This window comes from Equus quagga, chromosome 3 (genome assembly GCF_021613505.1).
Source record: "Equus quagga isolate Etosha38 chromosome 3, UCLA_HA_Equagga_1.0, whole genome shotgun sequence".
Lineage (NCBI taxonomy): Eukaryota > Metazoa > Chordata > Mammalia > Perissodactyla > Equidae > Equus > Equus quagga.
In genome coordinates, this window is record NC_060269.1 from 65,840,125 (window position 1) to 65,859,330 (window position 19,206).

At 41.2% G+C, this 19,206-nt stretch overlaps 1 protein-coding gene across 1 annotated transcript in view; it reads left to right on the forward strand.

Annotated features, from left to right (window-relative positions):
- The window catches only part of EBF2 (EBF transcription factor 2), a 187,122-nt gene that overhangs the window by 128,717 nt on the left and 39,199 nt on the right, over positions 1 to 19,206 (forward strand). The window contains exons 8-10 of the mRNA XM_046655633.1: positions 14,623 to 14,740; positions 16,261 to 16,391; positions 17,335 to 17,461. Coding sequence (XP_046511589.1) covers positions 14,623 to 14,740; positions 16,261 to 16,391; positions 17,335 to 17,461 — 376 coding nt within the window. The remainder of the gene's footprint in view (positions 1 to 14,622; positions 14,741 to 16,260; positions 16,392 to 17,334; positions 17,462 to 19,206) is intronic.

The window sequence follows — 19,206 nt, forward strand, 5'->3', positions numbered from 1 at the left end:
CTTGAAATTCTTAATAATTTCTGAACAAGGGGCCGCACATACTCATTTTGCACTGGACCCCACAAATTATGTAGCTGCTCCTGCCTGTCACTCAGAGAGCTTCTGTGGTTTAGGAACAGAATCATTAAAGAGTTAATAGGGAAGATGGGCACACAGACAAGGCCAGGGAGAACGACTTTGAAAAGGAATTCTTGTTATTTTTTTAACCACATCATGGTTATCAATCTTGCTGGGGCCGGGACATGTTTTGTTAGTTATTTAGCATTGTCACCAGCCTCTCTTAAAAAAGTTAAGCCCCTCCTCTCCATCACACGGATTTCCCCTTTGCTGTACGATGTGAAGACAAGTAGAAATAAAAGGAATGAGCTTTCTTGGGATCAAGCAGGAACACTGTGCATGGTGGAAGTTTATGGTACTCAGTATTCCACATGGGAGTGTAAATAATCTCAGTCCAAAAGAGCGTGAAATTCAAGAGAATTCCAGAATGCCTCCATGACCAAGGCTAGCTTTCCCTTCCAGAAGAAACGGAGGCCGGGAAGAGAAGTTGGCGGTTTGGGTTCTTACCCTCCTTATTCTCTAGCATCACTTCCAAAGAGTTTCAAGTTTGAGAATACTCTTGTAAATTTGGAGAAGCTTGTAATAAAATGCCTTGTCATTTGATTTATCCCAACTTTAGAAATGAACTCACTCAGCAAATGCGCCCCAGTACTGCCTGCGCTTCTTCAGGTATTCACCATGTGAGGTTTCCCATGTGCTGAGGTTTTAACAGTTAGAATAAATATTGCTGCCCTCAAATGAGAAATACTCATCCTATGTGAAGGCATTTGACTTTTACAAAGACAATGGAAAAGATAATAAAAGAAAGTTTGTGGGTTCTGTGATTGTCTTATTTCTGGGGTAGAGCTAAAGTCAATTGGCAATTTGTTTTTTCATTTTTTTTAAGCCCCAGTACATAGTTGTACATCCTAGCTGTAAGTCCTTCCAGTTCTGCTGTGTGGGATGCCGCCACAGCATGGCTTGATGAACGGTGCATAGGTCCGCGCCCAGGATATGAGCTGGTGAACCCCAGGCCGCCAAAGCGGAGAACGCAAACTTAACCACTATGCCACTCGGCCAGCCCTTTTTGCATTTTTTATTAAGATAAAATTCATATAATGTACCACTCACCATTTTAACCATTTTAAGGTGTGCAATTCAGTGGCTTTTAGTATATTCACAATGTTGGACAACCATCACCACTATATAATTCCAGAACATTTCCATCATCCCCAAAAGAAACACCCTACCTTTCAATTCTCTTCTTTCCCCAACCACTGGCAACCACTAATCTACTTTCTGCCTCTGTGGATTTGTCTATTCTGGACGTTTTGTATGAATAGGATCATACACTACGTGGCCTTTTGTGTCTAGTTTCTTTCACTAAGCATGATGTTTTCAAGGTTCATCCATGTTGTAGCATGTATCAGTACTTCATTCCTTTTTATGGCTGAATAATATTCCTTTGTAAGAATATATGTTTTGTTTATCTATGTATCAGTTGATGGACCCTTGGATTGTTTCCACTTTTTGGTTATTATAAATAATGCTACTGTGAACATTCATGTACAAGTTTTTTAATGAACATATGTTTTCAATTCTCTTGAGTATATACTTAGGAGTAGAATTTCTAGGTCATATGGTAACTCTATCTTTAACTTTTTGTGGAACTGCCAAACTGTTTTCCATAGTGACTGCACCATTTTACATTTTCATCAGTAATGTATGAGGATTCCAATTTTCCACATCTCTACCATTTCTTATTTTCTATTTTTTAATTTTTTAAAATTCTAGTCATCCTAAGAGTATGAAGTGGTATCTCATTGTGGTTTTAATTTGTCTTTCCCTAATGACTAATGATGTTGAGCACCTTTTCATGTACTTATTGGCCAGTTGTATGCTTTCTTTGGATAATTGTTCCTTCAAATCCTTTGCCCATTTTTAGATTGGGTTATTTATCTTTTTATTGTTGAGTTGTAAGAGGTCTTTACATATTCGGGATACTAGGTCCTTATCAGATAAGTGATTTGCAAATATTTTTTCTCATTCCATTGTTGTCTTTTTTACTTTCTTAATAATGTCCTTTGGTGCACAAAAGAATTGGCAACTTTTATACTGTACTCAGATTCTATTAAGAGTATAACCTTCGGGGCCAGCCCCATGGCCAAGCAGTTAAGTTTCACGCTCCGCTTTGGCAGCCCCGAGTTTTGCTGGTTCGGATCCTGGGCGCAGACCTAGCGCCCCTGATCAAGCCATGCTGAGGAGGTGTCCCACATAGCAGAGCCAGAAGGACCTACAACTAGAATATGCAACTAGGTACTGGGGGGTTTTGGAGAGAAGAAAAAAAAAAAGAGAAGATTGGCAACAGTTGTTAGCTCAGATGCCAATCTTTTAAAAAAAAAAGTTTTTGAAAAAAGAATATAACCTTCACTGAAAGCTCTCTTACATGGAGAAGGCTAAAATGGAGGAAGACTTGACTATGTGCTATAATGGTCAAATGAGAAACATGGATCAAGTTCAAAATATGAAACGAAACCAGAGAGAGTAGGTAGTCATGGTGGTGGGGAGAGGGATCTGAAGGCATGGTAATGTAGGAATTCCTGGAATGTATTTCTCATTCAGAATGACAAAGGTAATCATTTTAAACCACACAGGTAATTATTTCAATTGTCCACTTTTGTTTTATGATCAAACATAGATTTAATCTGAAGTACTCTTTTGTGGTTTTTTGATCTGAACAGAATAGAAATATGAAATATTTCTAACCAAATCATAAATCTAACCAAACTCTGATGCCTCTCTCCCTCCTCTTTCCCCATCGCCAAAACACTGGTGGAACCTAGATTCTTTTCCCAAAAATGATCAAGTGAGAACAAAACCATTATATAGAACTTATTTTGCAGGCTGAAAACTTCTCTTTAATTCAATTTAATTCTAAGTATCATGGACATATAAAATATTTATCGAAACACAGTGGGTTTTAACCCTTTTTTGGCTCAGATCTCTTTGAGAATTTGGCAAAAGCTATAGTCTCTGTGCCAACAAAAAGCTACGTTTAAACAAAATTTTACTTAAAATGTTAGGGGTCCCCAGACCTCTTGAAACATCTCTTAGGGTTCCATGGACTCCTGATTTAAAGAAGTGAAATTCGTCCAACACCAAACGGGCATCCGCCATATAATTTAACCCTTATGATGGGGACCTTCCACTTAGAACTTTTCCTGATGATCTTCCTACTCTCTTGGCTTTAAATGCCATCTATTCTCAAATGACTCCTTGATCCATATCCTCAGACTTCCCCCTTCTTAGAGCTGGAGACATACAGCTCTACCTCCCTCCTGGGCATCTTCCCTTGGATGACTAATGAATGAGCACATGTTCACAACAGAACTCAATACTTACTCCCTGATTCCTGCCCTCCTTATTTATTGTCAAAGTGTCACTTCCTCCTCCTAAGTATCTGTTAAATCCATCTCTCTCTCCTGAAAACTGCAGTAAGCCCTACCCCTACTCCTTGTCTAATCCATCCTCAGCGCGGCTGCCAAGTTATCTTTTAAAACATATCGCTCCTCTGCTTAAAACATGTTGTAAATATCTACTGTCCATCAACAAAAGCTCATATTTAAAAAGGCCTGGCTGGTAATAGCTTCACACCCGGCAACGCTTCTGCCACGCCCATCTCCAAATGTTTCCATATGCCCCCCACTCACCAGGCACACCTCACTAATTTCTACTACATGGACTATTACCTGGAAGCTTTCCACATGGTCGCCCCTCTGCCTGAGAACACTTCACCCCTCTCCAACTTGTGACTTCTACTTATGCTTCAAGACTACACCTGAGTGTCACCTCCTTTGTAAGGCATATTCTGACTCTTCTTGGCAGAACTATTGGCTCCTTCTTCTGTGCCAACATACCATTCTCCATAAGCTTTGACTATGTCATTGAGCCCATTGTCTTGCAGTTATTGTTTATACAATAGACCATGTGCTGATTGAGGGTAATTGATATGTTTTATTTATTTTTGTATTTCTCCTCAATGCCTAGAACAATGCCAGCCACTCCACAGAGCTCAATAAATTGTTATTAAATGAATTTTTACGAAAGAGAAAGAAAAAGAAAGGAAGGAAGGGAAAAAACAAAAGATTTCCAGGACCCCCAACGTATCTAAATCCATGAACCGTGAATGCAGAAAATCACTTCTGCCTTCCTTGAAGTCGAATAATTAGGTAAAACTCTCAGATTAACAGCTCAGTGAAGGAAAGGAAAAGAAATGTATGTCTAGTTGAAGCTGACAGGCCTGTTAAGACATAATGAACCCCAGTCTTTATTTCTCTGTCTTGTGGGTAAAGATCAGGTAGTTGGAAAATCCAGAAGAAAATCAAGCCAAGAAAAGGAGGAGTCAGCCATGTTGTCATTTCCCACATTCAAATTCTAAAATGCAGTGGATGTTGACAATGATCAGGGCTGTTGTTGCCAGCTCACTCTTCTAGATAGGCTACCTGGGTCTGCTCCAAGTCACGGTGAAAACATGGATGCACTCATTCATTTATTCATTCACCCAACCAAGGTTACTGAGGAAACTCTGTGTGCCATGTACTATCCTAGGTGCTGGAGATACGTCAGCAAACAAAACAGATAAAATTCCCTACCCTTCAGGGACTTCCGGGGTAGTGGGGAGATAAGGAAAATAAGATAAATGAGTGATTTACATAGCTGAGCTCTGCTTCTCTATGGTCTTTAAGTGACCTGCCTGGAAGCACAGGGGCCCAGCGTGGGGCCGGTTGTCTCTGTGTTGCCTGCTGGAACTCGGTGGTGTGGTCAAGTACAGGAAATGTGGGAATTAAATGACACCCACCATTATAACAATAGCAAGTGTGGGGGCCGGCCCGGTGGCCCAGCGGTTAAGTTCGCACGTTCCGCTTCTCGGCAGCCCGGGGTTCGCTGGTTCGGATCCCCGGTGCGGACATGGCACCGTTTGGCACGCCATGCTGTGGTAGGCGTCCCACATATAAAGTAGAGGAAGATGGGCACGGATGTTAGCTCAGGGCCAGGCTTCCTCAGCAAAAAGAGGAGGACTGGCAGTAGTTAGCTGAGGGCTAATCTTCCTCAAAAAAAAAAAAACAATAGTAAGTGTGGATGCTCTTTCTGAATAGTTTTCAAAGTTTTCCACAGTGTCAGCTGTAACAGGACACTGAAGTGAGCAGATGGTTTACTTGAGATTGGGATGCTTAGAGGCCTGGGTACCAATCCCCCTACTCCTCCCCAGCCCCCCGCCTCGGAAAGACTCTATTTTAAACACCCCACTATAGAGGGCTGGGGTGTTTTCTATCATATGGGCAGCACCAACTTGTACATTAGTAATTCTGGAGTCGGTAGCAGGTGCCTTGACACATCTCCAACCCTAGAATCATTTTAAATTAACTCCCTCATTCAAACTTATAGCTTTCCTGTAATTAGGATAAAGATTCTTATTGCCATTTGCTAAACTTTTCTGAGTGACTCTTGGGTATCTCAAGTTCACCCACTAAATTATTCCCTCTTTAGATTAGGTCCACCAAATCACCATTTTGGGTTTTTTTATACAGTTAGGCTAGGGAGAAGACCGAGATTCATATACAGGTCTTGCCATCCTTTGCCCCAAGAGATAAGAGGTCAAGATGTGTGGAGAGGGAAAGAAAAGTCATTTCAGGGCCGGGTTGGGAAAGACGTCAGTGCTGAGGTGATTCCTGTTTGCTTATAGGGATCTGCGCACACCCCGGGGGGGGCCTGCTAGGAGGGCATCTTGAGGGAACTTGAAGGGGGTGAGGGAGAGGGTTGGCGCTTTGAGAGGACACACCTAGCAGGTCTGTCAGACCTCTGAGGAAGAGAGAAGAAGTGCACAGTGGTGGAGAAGGGGACAGAAGACACAAAGCTGTCCTCTATGAGAATGAAGAAAGGAAGTGAGGCTATGTGAGGACTGGCTGACATCCTCGGGGTAGCTGGATAATGTGAGAGGCCTAGAGCCTGTTAATGCAACATGCTGGATGCAACATGCTCAGGAACAATAAGGAATCAATGCAGATGACAAAGAGACCTAGTCCACACAGCTGGGTGTTAGCCATTAGTCTATTTGACTAAACGATGCAAGAGCAAAGGGCAGGGCTACTCATGTCTTGGAACGGGGCCAAGATCCAGCCAACAAACCTGTACGATTCTTAAACCCCCAGCTCTTATATAAAACTTTTTAATAGCACCACCGTCTATTTTCCTTAAATAAAAAATGTTGAATGTTTCTCTCACACCGGTTGAAGAGGGAAACAAGAGTTTAAATTAACTCCAAATGGTAAAAATTTAATACAGCTCCAGCTGCCTGCAGGTTTCTTCAGTTCCAATCTTTCAGTTCAAGAGCTACTCCAGCTGCTCTGTGATCTCATGCACCGTTTGAAGGTTGCTGTGCTACCGAGCAGTGGTTTTAAAGCACATAGTGAAAATCACTTGACTTGTGGCCTCTCTGATCAACAGGTGAGTCCATTATCTGGTGGTAAAACAAACCAGATAGTCCAGGTTAAGAAACAGTAATTATCTACTGGAGCCAGAAGCACACCTCCAAGGGTCTGAGGATCTTTCACTCAGTGTAATGCTGAAGCTTGGGGAAGGCTTTCTGTCAGTCACTTCAAGCTTTTCTCTGGCAGTAGACCCTTCTACCACCCCCACTCCCTCACTCTTGGTGTCTCAAATAGGAACAAGAATCAAGGTGATAAGAATTTTGACCAACTCACATAGGAATGTGTTTTGAGCTGTTTGTGAGAGAAAAGGAAGAGAAGTGAAAGCAGGCAGTTGCCTACATAACTTTTGGGAAAGGCTATGTCGAATTTCGGTTAGGTGGAAACAAAGCCTAAACGCTCAAACATTTTAGGAGACTCACATTTGAGCCCTAAAACCTATCCCTGAACACATTCCAGAACCATCAGATGCAGAGCTTCCTGGAAAGCAAAGCTTTCTCAGTTTTGCAATGAGAGTGCATAGATTCTTACACTGCTTCTTCATGCTCCTAATTTTTGATGAACGACAGGTGATTCCCGAGGTCCCTAGAGGGTGGATTCAGTGGGAGAGAATGGCCTGGCCAAATTTAGAACTGCGTCAGATGTGTTAAGGCGCACCTGTGGCTCTCAGAATGTTTGCTAGTAAAAGACTGCCCTTGACCATAACCATCCCGCTTGGCGTACGTTTTAGATGGGAAAAGCAATGGGTTCGATGGAAAAAATGAGGTAAGGTGGAAGGAGCAAATGTCCACGGCCTTTGGGGTGAAGGGAAATTTAGTTATAAAGCAGGTTAATGGCCTTTGGGCTCCCTGATGACATGAAAGTCTGGTTTAAAAAAATTGCCACTTGATTTCTGAACATATTCAACTGGTTTTTAAAAAAATAATCTCTAAAAGGTATCCGTCCTAAGCAAAATTTGCCAAAATATGCCAGTAGAAATGCTCTTTGGCACACTACTCCACTTATGCCAATTAGAATTTTTTTTTAAGTGCCAGAATAATCATTTCAGTAACCTCAAGTTATATAAAAAAAGTTTTTCAACTCTTTGTAGTCTATCTCAAATCTCATTTCCGTGATGGAAATATTTGTTACTGCCTTCAGTTCAGGTTAATGTTTCTCACCTTTGGATTCCTAGAGTATACAATGGCCGCACAACTGAGTCCTCGATTATGTGTTACTCTATAGTAGTATTTTCTGATTATGTAGAGTGTTTGCTGTGCTTCCTCACCTACATGCTAAGCTCCTTGAGGTGGTGACTGTTTCTGTAAGCCTCCATTGCATGGAGCACAGTGCCTGGGAGTGTCAAGAGTACCTCTGACTGATTGAAACACAGTGCTGTCTGGTTACTGTAGAAAATATATTCTGAACACGATGCAGTCTACACAAAAACTGAAATATAATAATGCACACCTGAAATTTACACAAAGTTATTAGCCAATAGGACCTCAATAAAATAATTTTTAAAAAAGATCTTTGCAGGAGCTATATCATTAATGCCACGGCCCTCCCTTCCTTGGTGTGAGCAACTGCAGAATGCCCTACATGTGTCCCCAAAGCAATCAACTTTGTGTTCTCTCATTTGGTACTTGATACTTCTCTGAAAAGAAAGTTTAGCCTTAGGGAGTATGAAACAACAGCGCTTGCTAAGAATTCTGGGAATTCCTTTAAAAGAAAAAAAAGATGACAAAATCCATACTTGTGGGGTAGGTGTTTAAAGGTAATTTTGGAGACTCTGGAGTCCAGTAACCAAGAAGAATCTGGGCTTTAAATCTGGTCTGAAAATATGAAGTGTGCCAAGAATGAAGTGGTAGGGAGAAACAATTCACAGTAGCCAATTTGTTTGTAGTTGGCCTGGGTTGAATTAATGGAGGCTTAGACAAAACTGTTTCATCAGATTCCCCTTCTTGACTGTGAGAATTCGCCAGGGCATAAAAACACCAACGGGGTGTTTCTTCTTCTGATATGGACTCCACACTTGGTTGCCCACAACAACCAGAAGGTTGTCTTGATTTTCTCTGTCCCTTTAATGGTCTCTGTGTCTCTTTCCTCCTTCCACAGGTGGAAAATAAAATCCCACATAATAGGTATGCTTGGGGAAAGCTGAAATAACATATATAGCAACTGAACAGTTATAAGGGAAAAGCACATCATGAATTTAATTCCATTTCCAGATGTAAAATGTCATAAAGAATTTTTTTCCATACTTGGCAAAATAACAGGAATTTTTGAGACCATTTTATTTAGCTTGGTATACGTGTGTTTGTAAGTAGGTATCAGAGAGTCTTCCACCGAGTGTTATAAATGCTGCATATTGTAGCTTTACTGAGATTAAACTACCAAAGGCCCCACAGTCAGCTGGGAGGTGCATGATCCTCATTGAAGTGGAGGGGAAATGTGTCTGACTAGTGGGAGAATTTGGTGTGTTTTCAAAGCAAGAACTCTGATCTGTATGGGGAGGTTTCTAACTAATGTAATTATTCTCCAGTGACTAGAGACACTGGGATTCTCGTCTGTTTCAAGGAGCAGATCTTTTAGTCATTCCACACATTTTTCATTTGGACTTCTCTTTTTCTTTTAGCCTCCTGTGTGAGACTTACGATCTTTGTAGGAACACCCGGGTATGAGCTGAGAAAGGCTGGCTGGGAGTGGGCTCCAAGCTGGTCATTCCTCTGAGTTACATAACTCAACTAAATCATACAGTTAGAGTCTTGAGAAACATAGACATTTAAAAAAAAAAAAGTGGGATGTTCCAAAAAGCCAGAGACATTTCAGAGTGAGCCATAAAAATAAGCCAAGGGTGGGAATAAGTAGGTTTGGTAAAAGTCTCCATGCCACATGCTATCATTCTGATACCAAAGAAACAATTCCTCAGTTGGAAAATTAGTTGTACAGGCAGATTAACGGATGTGTCCACCTAAAGGATAATTCCCACCGTGGCCTTTTATAGGCAGGAAAGAGCTCTTACAACTCAGCTCCTGCTTTATATGAATTATTAGAGTGAGGACATGGGAGTACTTTTGGATAATGAGAAGAAAAATATAATTTGAGGAAGCCAATGAGTTGTGCTGAGTACTTTTAGCAGATTGCTAACACACTTGTAGATTTTGTTCTTAAAACTTGTATTTTTCAAGGGGAGATACAAACTTTTCATTCATGTTTCTATTTCTGTATAATTAGCTAAAACTGCTGTTTTACTGGATGATTCAAAATGGAAGCTGCACCGTCACTCTCCAATTGGTCTATCTTTATTGATCTGGCCTCACCAGAAATTAGAGACTGCACTAGCAAAATAAGGAATTGCAAAAAGTGAAAAACTACTTTCACTTAAAAAAATGCAAGCAATTTCATTTGATCCCTATTTCTCTTTCTTGGAACCTTGGCTTAAATGTACCACATCATAAATAATATTTGCATGAATATAATTGGTTGTTGCTTTTGTATTGAATTGAAATGTATCAGTTGAGGAGAGCTATAATGTATGATGACTTAGTTTTCAGGTCTACAGGCTCTCTTATTGGAGCTTGAGCTAAAATACAGATACACCAACTATGAGAAACAAATGAAAGCTGTCACCAGTGTCAGCAGCAAAAACCGGGGGTCCATCCCACACAAATTATGGACATCTGTATTCCTAATTGGCATCCTTTTGGGCTGTGCCAGCAGAATGGCAGTGCCAAGAGAGTCTGACAGCTTTAGAAATGCCTAAGGATCAGGTTTGGGTGATAGGAGACACTGATGAGGCATAGAAGTTCTTTTGTATGTAATACTGTCCAAATGTTTGTTATAATGCTCATGATTTTTAGTTTCAGGTACCCCCCCCCCCCCAATGGCACCCTTTGTCAATACTAAATTTACTACTTCTAAAACAGATCAGTTTATGATCTTAGGAGAACAAGTGGTATTGATGGTTATATGATGAGAAGATCGTTGGCAAAGATGCATACAAATAGTTAATAAGGTAATGGTAAGAAATGTTGACCTTGATTTGTTTAGCTAAGATGTAAAGATTTTTGAAGGTCAAAGGTGTCCTTGTGTAGTGTTTTGGAGTCTAACTGTGTCTGACCCTCTAACATTAAGCTGCTGTGGCCTGCAGTTTTGAAGAGTGAAGCAAACCAGGGGGAAAGAGAGAAGGGGGAGAGAACAGGAAATGGAGTGAGGTGTTTCAGGAAGTTGTCAGGAGTTGACTGATTGATTCCAGATGGAAAAGGTCAGCCTTCGTGACCCAGGAAATACTCACTAGGGGAAAGAAGTTGGCTTGTGGAAGGGGAAGGCCTGGGAGTGAGACGATGCTGGAATGCACATTCCACTTCCTTTAGTCTTCAAACATTCAGAAACTTTAACTTCTCTGAATAGAATAATATCATTGTTGTCATCGTTCATCAGAAAACAGTGAAGGAAGTTAAATTCGAAGCTTTGAATGTACCAAGTGTATCTTCACCTCTGTAATGCAGTTAATCCTTCCAGAAATAGAGTGAATGTATGTAAAAGTCAATATTGTATGTGTCTCCTCGTGTAAGAACAACACCAAACACGTCTAGTTTCACGTGGTGGAGTTTGTGAATTAAATCCCTTACATTTTGCAAATTCAGTTTAATTGGCAGTCTCTTCTAGATACCTCACGGTCTAAGATATTTGGGATATTAAAAATGAGAACTTGCCTCATATCTATATATATACCGCACATGCACATACATTTGGACATAATTTAAAATCTTGTAATAAATTTTGCAGACACTGAAATAATTCAGGTTAATTCCCTTGCTGTCATGAGAGGCCATTGCTAGCCAGCAAGAGATTAAAATTTATTTCCATTGTTAATAGAAAATAATGAAGTGCATCTGAACCATCAGGGTATGTCATTCGGGAAATGTTCCCTTTGGAACTGAGTCTCACTCCACCCAAATGGACAATGAAGAAATCAGCTGGCTCGAGAAAACCCCATATTTTGCGGCAGGAAAGCACAAGGAGCTTTAAAGTACAGTAGGACAAGGAGCTTGTGGGATGAATTAAAGTGGTCTCAGGGAGAATGTGCTTCACTTCCCTGGAATCCTCAGGCAGGCCGAGGGTCCCCTCAGTGTGCCGCGGACAGCCCATTAGCAATTAAAGCCCAAAACGCCCTCTCGTTTTTGGTTTTTTCCAGAGATGACAGCTAGGTCTTTGAAAGTCCATTCACACACACAAGTCATAAAAGTGGTCTCACTCTTCCTTTCTCTCCCCCTTCCCTATTATTTTCAGGGGGCATTGACAGAGGTGGGCACTTGCAATGTTCGTGTTCACCTTAACCGCCTGACCAGGAGACTCAGCCTCGCTCTCCCTTTGACTATGATGCCATCTTGTGCTCTGCTGGGGTGGCCCTGATAAGAACTCATTCCTCTGTACACTTGCAGAGAGCGATGGATGTCTCCATCTGATGGTGGTCACCACATGACGGGAGCTTTCTGGAAGAACTTTCCCCAGACTCTTAACATGTTAACGTAGATACAATTCAAAAAGACCTGGAGCTAGACAGGCCGCATCCCTGAATTGTGAGCAATTGTATTGATGATAATTTTCTGAATGACAACTGAGGTTCCTTTAAGTTCGTTCCGATATCATAGAGAGGCAGGAATACTGTAGCGGTAGTGCATTGACAAGTGAGGAACTGAAGTGTGAGAGACACGTAGCTGGCTAGGAACACATTATTCTGTCGTCTTTGAATCTCCAGGGCCTGACATAATACCTGACACGTAGCAGGAGCTCAATGAATGCTTTTGGGTTGATTGACTGAAGCCCACTTACGTCTGTGTAAAACTTCTTGTATGTTGCTGTCATGCCCATGGACTAGGCTAGTTGAAATGTTTTGTGGACTCATAGTTTTAGGGGTTCTCTCAAACCCCTATTATATTAAAATATGTGTATATATATACACACGCATTTAAAAGATACCACCTAAAACTCTATCTAAGGTAAAAAAAATCAGAAGACTGTTGCCTTGGTAGGGTGCAGTGGGTGGGATTGACTGAGAAGAGACGCAAGATGACTTTCTGGGGAGATGGAAATGTCCTATATTGGGTTATGGTGTGTATTACCTGCGTGTATCCATTTGTCAAAATTGTGCAGCTAAGATTTATGCATTTCAATACGTGTAAATTTCACCTCAAAGGGGGGAATTCATTATACTAATCTGTTTATTTTGTTTGTTTGAAATTATTCATAGTGAAAAATTTTTAAGGCCTATCTAATGAATCTTATTTCATGTTAGAAAGTAGGACAGGATCAAGACTTTTCCCCACTTCATTGAATAAGCAGAGAAGGAGTGGCAGAAAAATTATAAGTAGAATATCAGCAAATTTAATTGGGGAGTAGACAGGAAGAGTCTTTTTTTTTTTTTTTTAAAGATTGGCCCCTGAGCTAACAACTGTTGCCAGTCTTTTATTTTTTCATTCTTATTTTCTTCTTCTTCTTTTTTTCTTCTTCTTCTTCCCAAAGCCCCCAGTACATAGTTGTATGTTCTAGCTGTAGGTCCTTCTGGTTGTGCTGTGTGGGACGCCGCCTCAGCATGGCCTGATGAGCGGTGCCATGTTCTCGCCCACGATCCAAACCGGCAAAACCCTGGGCCGCCAAAGTGGAGCGCGCAAACTTAACCACTCTGCCACGGGGCCGGCCCCAGGAATAGTCATTTTAAACACAGCTCCTCATTATGCACCTGTTCAGTCTCTTTCCTCAAAAAGCCTATACATATGTATGAATGTATATATATATAACAAGTTCCTTTCTCAAAAAAATAATTGCCATGCATACCCGACAAGTAGACTCATATCTAGGATTGCTCATCTTCCTGGGTCAAATAAGTAGGTACTGGATACGTTCAAGTCCACTTACTTCTGCTGCGCTTTCCTGACTGCTCCAGCCTTGGCTGATCTCCGCCTCTTTGAACCTCCTGCACTCCTGATCTGCAGCACACACAGAACTCAATTTGATCCCATCCTGTGTGCTGCTTGTTTTATGTGTCAGCCATGTGTCTCCAGCCTGAAAGTAAGCTCAAAGTAGGGGCCATAGCTTGTAACTTTTGGTACCTATGTAGCCCCTGTGTTCCCCTTTCTAGAGCCTCCCCCAGAGCTTAGACTAGGGAGCGGCTCAATGAGTATTGTAATCTGTCCTATTGACTGGTCCAACAAGGCAGAGGTGAGGCGATTAGGATGGGAACTCATCCTAATTTGGCACGTGGCAGGGCCTGCACCAAATGCTTTACATCGACAGTCTCATTTTATCCTTATTTTATCTCATTCAGCCCTTGAGATAGGCATTATTGTTTATGTTTTACAGATAAGGAAAGAATGGAGATTCGAAAAGGTTGAGTAATTTGTCCAAGGTTACAAGTTAGGAAGTAGCAGCTGTGGAATTTGAGTTTAGTTCTGTCTGACTCCAAATCCATGCTCTTTCACTACTCCACACCCATCTCTTCTCTTCCCTCTGGTTAGATACTAAATTTCCTTCATTTCCAACACCAAATTCCAGCAACCTTATCTTCTCACTCAAAATCTGAGCTTCTCTGCCACTGCTTTCTAGTAGATGGGGATGCCACAAACAACGCATCATGCAGCATCTCCATGCCCAGCATTACTCTAGCACGTGGCAGAAGTGCAAGAACCCATTCTTGAGCTTGGAGAAATGACCTCCCAGCTGGTGTTTAGATCTCAGCTCCCTGACCCACGCACAGTCACCTCCTTGTTGTGACTACCCCTCCAAAGTCAGCTGAAGTGATAGTCCAAGTATTTTGATAGAGACGTAGGTTTCTAGAGCCAACAGGCAGATGGCCAGTTTCCCCACTTCATCACCTGGGCATAGTTTGAATACAAATACATGACAACAAATGGGCGAAGGGTGGCCTCTTTTTCCATAAAACTCTGCCATAATTACAGGAGGCAGATCACCTGTTGAGATACCGAGAGCATGGCCCTGTCCCCAGATTCTATTCCGTCCCTCATTAGCCATATGGAAGTCTGGCAAAACAGAATTCTGTCACTTTTACTACTTTATGTGAAACTAAATCCACCCCCTCCTTTTTACTTTAAATATGCAGGTTGTGCTGTCAACAACGGTGAATGTGGATGGACATGTGCTGGCTGTTTCCGACAATATGTTTGTTCATAACAACTCGAAGCACGGGCGGAGAGCAAGAAGACTGGACCCATCAGAAGGTAGGCTGTCTGCTGTCTGGGCTGAGAATGGCAGACAAATGAGTTCTCCAAAAACTTCCTTGTCTGAATTTCAACTTTATGTCACTGAGTGGGAGTGGAGAAAGTACACAAGACGATGTGGGTTTTAAAAGAAAGCTATAAACACAGACTCCTGCCAGCTCTGTTGTAACCCCCACACACCTCCCAGCCGATGTTCAGGCCCCTGTGCCCACTGTCTCTTCCATTCAGTTCTGTGGTTTTCTTTTTGCTAGATGGTCATTTCAGGCAAATGTAGGCCTATGACATCTTAGTTAAACAGGAACATTACAGGGCCAGACGTGTATGAATAAGTGTCAGATGTGCCCTTAAACAGATTGTGGGCAAGACAAAACTATGTACAGAATGAAACTGACACTAATTGATTTTTGTTTGCTTGGACAAGAAGAAATCCTGGTCTGCTCTGGGTAGTTTTCCAAGTGCATTAAAGTAATTAGAAATAACAGTAACTGTTAAACTTCAAGTTGTCCAAAAAATTAAAGTATATCGAGGATGATAACTGACAAACCTGAATAAATTCCATCGAAGTTCTTCTTCCCTCCAGCCCCCAACTCACTGCTGTAGGAAGGCCTTGCAAGAGACAATGAAGGACTAAACTTGGCTACTACTTTGGTGTGATGTTTTGCTAAATACTGCCCACCAGCCCCCACCCCAACTCGGCCCTTGAAATGTGTCTTGTATCATTTTAAATAGGAATTAATGAACTGAAAGAAAGTGATTGAATCAGTAAAGAATTTGGAGTGGTGTTAATTCTCCCACAGTGGGCACTGAAAGGGGAGAAGAAAATCCCAGGGTTCAGAACTAGGAACCCATCCAGTTTCTTTTGACTGATTGGATGTGATTGACTGGCTGTTCAAAGGGGGCTCATGTTTTTGGAGTCCTGCCAAAGTTCTCCTCCACCTTTGACCCTGTCAACTTTGGAAATGGAGTGATGGATTGACTTTAGTTATGGCCTGAAAACCATATTGGTTCCTGTTGGGATGTAAAGTCCAGAGGCCTTGAACATATGGAAGAAGGGGGGAAAATCCTTCCTACACAATTAGGAAAGTGATTAGAAATTGTCTCTTGATAAAGTTGAAAAAAACCTTCAATTATGATAGATTTTGCTTTCTCCTTCTCTCTCTAGCACATTAACAGGCCTTGTAAATCTTAACATCTTGGGGCAGAGGAGGTGGGGAGAGAAAAGGGATTTACACATTTCCAGTGTGATCAACTTATAAAAATATGGGGAAAAACAACAGAGTTTTAAAAACACCCTTTGCACAATTAGCTAAGTGTTCCATGTTTTCATACATAGTGGTCAACTCATTAGGCTTTAATGACCTGGTGAAAAGCAACAACCAATTAGGGAATGATGGCAAGTCAGCAAAGCTCAACTTGAACTTCTTGGAATGACCAACAGCTTTCAAGAGCAGCCAGTCCCCAAAACTCCAAACTTCAACTACCAATGGGCAGACCTGACTTTTTCTTTCCTATCTGCTTAGCTACTCCCTGCATCAAAGCCATTAGCCCCAGTGAAGGCTGGACCACAGGAGGAGCTATGGTCATCATCATTGGGGACAACTTCTTTGATGGCCTCCAAGTGGTGTTTGGGACCATGCTTGTATGGAGTGAGGTAGGTAAAGGCACTTGTTTCCCTAATTTTCTTTGGCCCAGAGATTCTTTTGATGTGGAAAAACTAGTAATTCCTGGAGCATCAGCAACATGAACATACATTATTGAATACCTACTCTGAGCAGGGCACCAAGGATTAAAAGACATGTGAACCACAATTTATTGCAGGCATGGATCCCTTAAAAAGATAAATATTCATTGCAGTATTATTTATAATTGTGAAAAATTAGAAATAGCCCAGATATTGGATAATAGGAGAATGGTTAAATAAATAATGGAATATCATTCCACAATTAAAAATTATGTTTTGAAAAAGTTCTAATGACACAGGAGTAGGGAGCATGCTTGCACTATGATCCTAAATGAAAAAAATCAAGACAGCAGTGTGTATGGATGTAAAATCTAATTATATAACACACATCCATAGAAAAGCACTGGAAACACATCACAGATTAATATTGGTTTTCTTCGGGTTATGCAATGTTAGTATTTTTCTTTATATTTTTCTATAATTTTCAAATTTTATAAAGTGGATATGTTCTACTTTCATAATGAGAAAACCAACAAGACACGTTACAAAGAGATGAGTAGCGGTGCCAAGTTGGATATGGAAACTACCAAATCAATATGTGAGGTCATAGCAGTGTAGGGATCAGGGAGGGAGTGATTACAGGGATGGAGTGGGGTGGGCACAGGAGGTGGGAGGGACTTGAGCTGGGCTAGTAGGAAGGACAGGACCCTGGAGAGGCTGGGTTGAGAGGAAATTCCAAAGTGAGAGAAAGAAACACGTGAGACACAGAGACACCGCGCTCAGGGCATTCGGGGCCCCCTGAGGATGCTAGTTTGCTCCAGGGGGGTGGTAGTGAGAGATGTTCATGTCCGCAGTATCCTCAGTGATAACTTGTATAACAGGTATTTTATTTTGCTGCCCGTTCACTCCTCAGCTAATAACTCCCCATGCCATCAGAGTGCAGACTCCTCCTCGACACATCCCCGGAGTAGTGGAAGTGACATTATCTTATAAATCCAAACAGTTCTGCAAAGGAGCTCCAGGGAGGTTCATTTACACAGGTGGGTGAGAAAATGACTCCAAAGGAGACTGGCTCCTGCTTCACCCTTGCTTTAGTTCCCAGTCTCCCCATTTTATAATCCTGCCAACTTTTCCAGGTCTTTCTAGTAGTGTGGCAAGAGTGGACTGATGATTATAGCAGTGAATGGGAAAGTGTAGACTTGATTCTAAGTTTGCATTTTGCTTAAGCAATTTCTGTGTAGTCTGGGAGATGGTCTCTGCAGCTCATTTCAGGAATACATCCTTATAAATTTAACTCTGCTGGAATCATGCTGGAACAGACTTCTATCCAAGCAATGAGATAAAAATTAGACAAAGTGTAATTGTCTAAAAGGATTCAAGAAAGTTGCACAATGATACTGCAGAGTGATTCAAATTATTTTAAAATTTTATGAAAGTAGAAATTATCTCTTAGTTCAATATTTGTTGAATGTCTACTTTGTTTCTAATACTTTTCTAGGTGGAAGTTATAGTGATGTATAAGACGTGGTCCCTACTTGGAAGTTTAGAAACTTTTGAAGGAGGTAACAGTATATTGCACAGAATAGCCAGAGAATTAGAATATAAATGTTTGGTATTTCCAATGAATAGAATATGAGTTCTAGGAAGAGAGAGTTTAGTGTGGACTGAAGTAGTGGGATGGGATCTCAAGGAGGAGATGGAAATTGAAGACTATTTTTAAGGATGGGGAACATCTGGATAAGCAAAGAAAAGAAGAAAGAATGTTCCAACTATGGGAATCTCACGTGCAAAGGCCCCAGGGTGAGATGGGCAGGTGTCTGAAGGAGAGAGGGCTGGTTCAATAGCTGTGGCAATGCATTTGGGTAGAACTTAAACCAGAACTTAGCCTAGATGAGCTGAGCACTGGAGGGAAGGAAACCATAAAACAGCTTAAAAGCCCTGAATGGTACTAGAGTAGTCAAATTCAGAGAGACAGAAAGTTGAATGCTGGTTGTCAGAGGTTGTGGGAAGGGAGAATGAGAGCAGTTGTACAATGGGTACAGAGTTTCATGTTTGCAAGATGAAGAGTCCTGGAGATTGGTTGCATGACAATATGAATGTACTTGACTCTATTGAACTGTACACTTAGAAATGGTTTAAGATGGTAAATTTTATTGTGTGTATTTTGCCACGATTTTAAAAAATGAAAAAAAGAAAGAAAGCCTTGTGTGGGAATTTGGACTTGATTTGGCAAGATGTAAGATGACATTGAGGGTTCCCGTGCAAGGAAGAGTAACTCAAAGGTGTTCCCTTAGGGAAACTGATGCTGTTGCTATACAGACTGAGTTAGTCAGGGGCACAACTGCAGGCGGGGAGAACAACTAGGATATTGTACTTTGAAAGAGGAAATAAGGAGTATAGAGAAAAAATATATGAACTAAGAAAATGTATCAGGCGTATTATGAATTTCTGTTAATATTATTTTATAGTGTATTCTTCTCTCATTTGTACTCAGCCTTCTATTCTTGCTTAAGTGTAAATGTCTGATTAGATATCAACTAGGAGTAATAGAAAAGGATAATTTTTAGGGATATTTTTTCAAATTTCACCTTTGAATTTCCTCTCTTGAGATAGGCGCATCTTGGTTGGTTACTTTTTGTGTGTGTGAATCTGTGGAAGACTCTGTTGCGGTTACAATGAAATATTTACTGTTCTAGCTCCCAAAGGGACACAGTTTATTCATTCATTGAAATGGGTATTTATTGCATGCCTACCATGGGCTGGCAAAGCCCTAGGCTCTGGGATA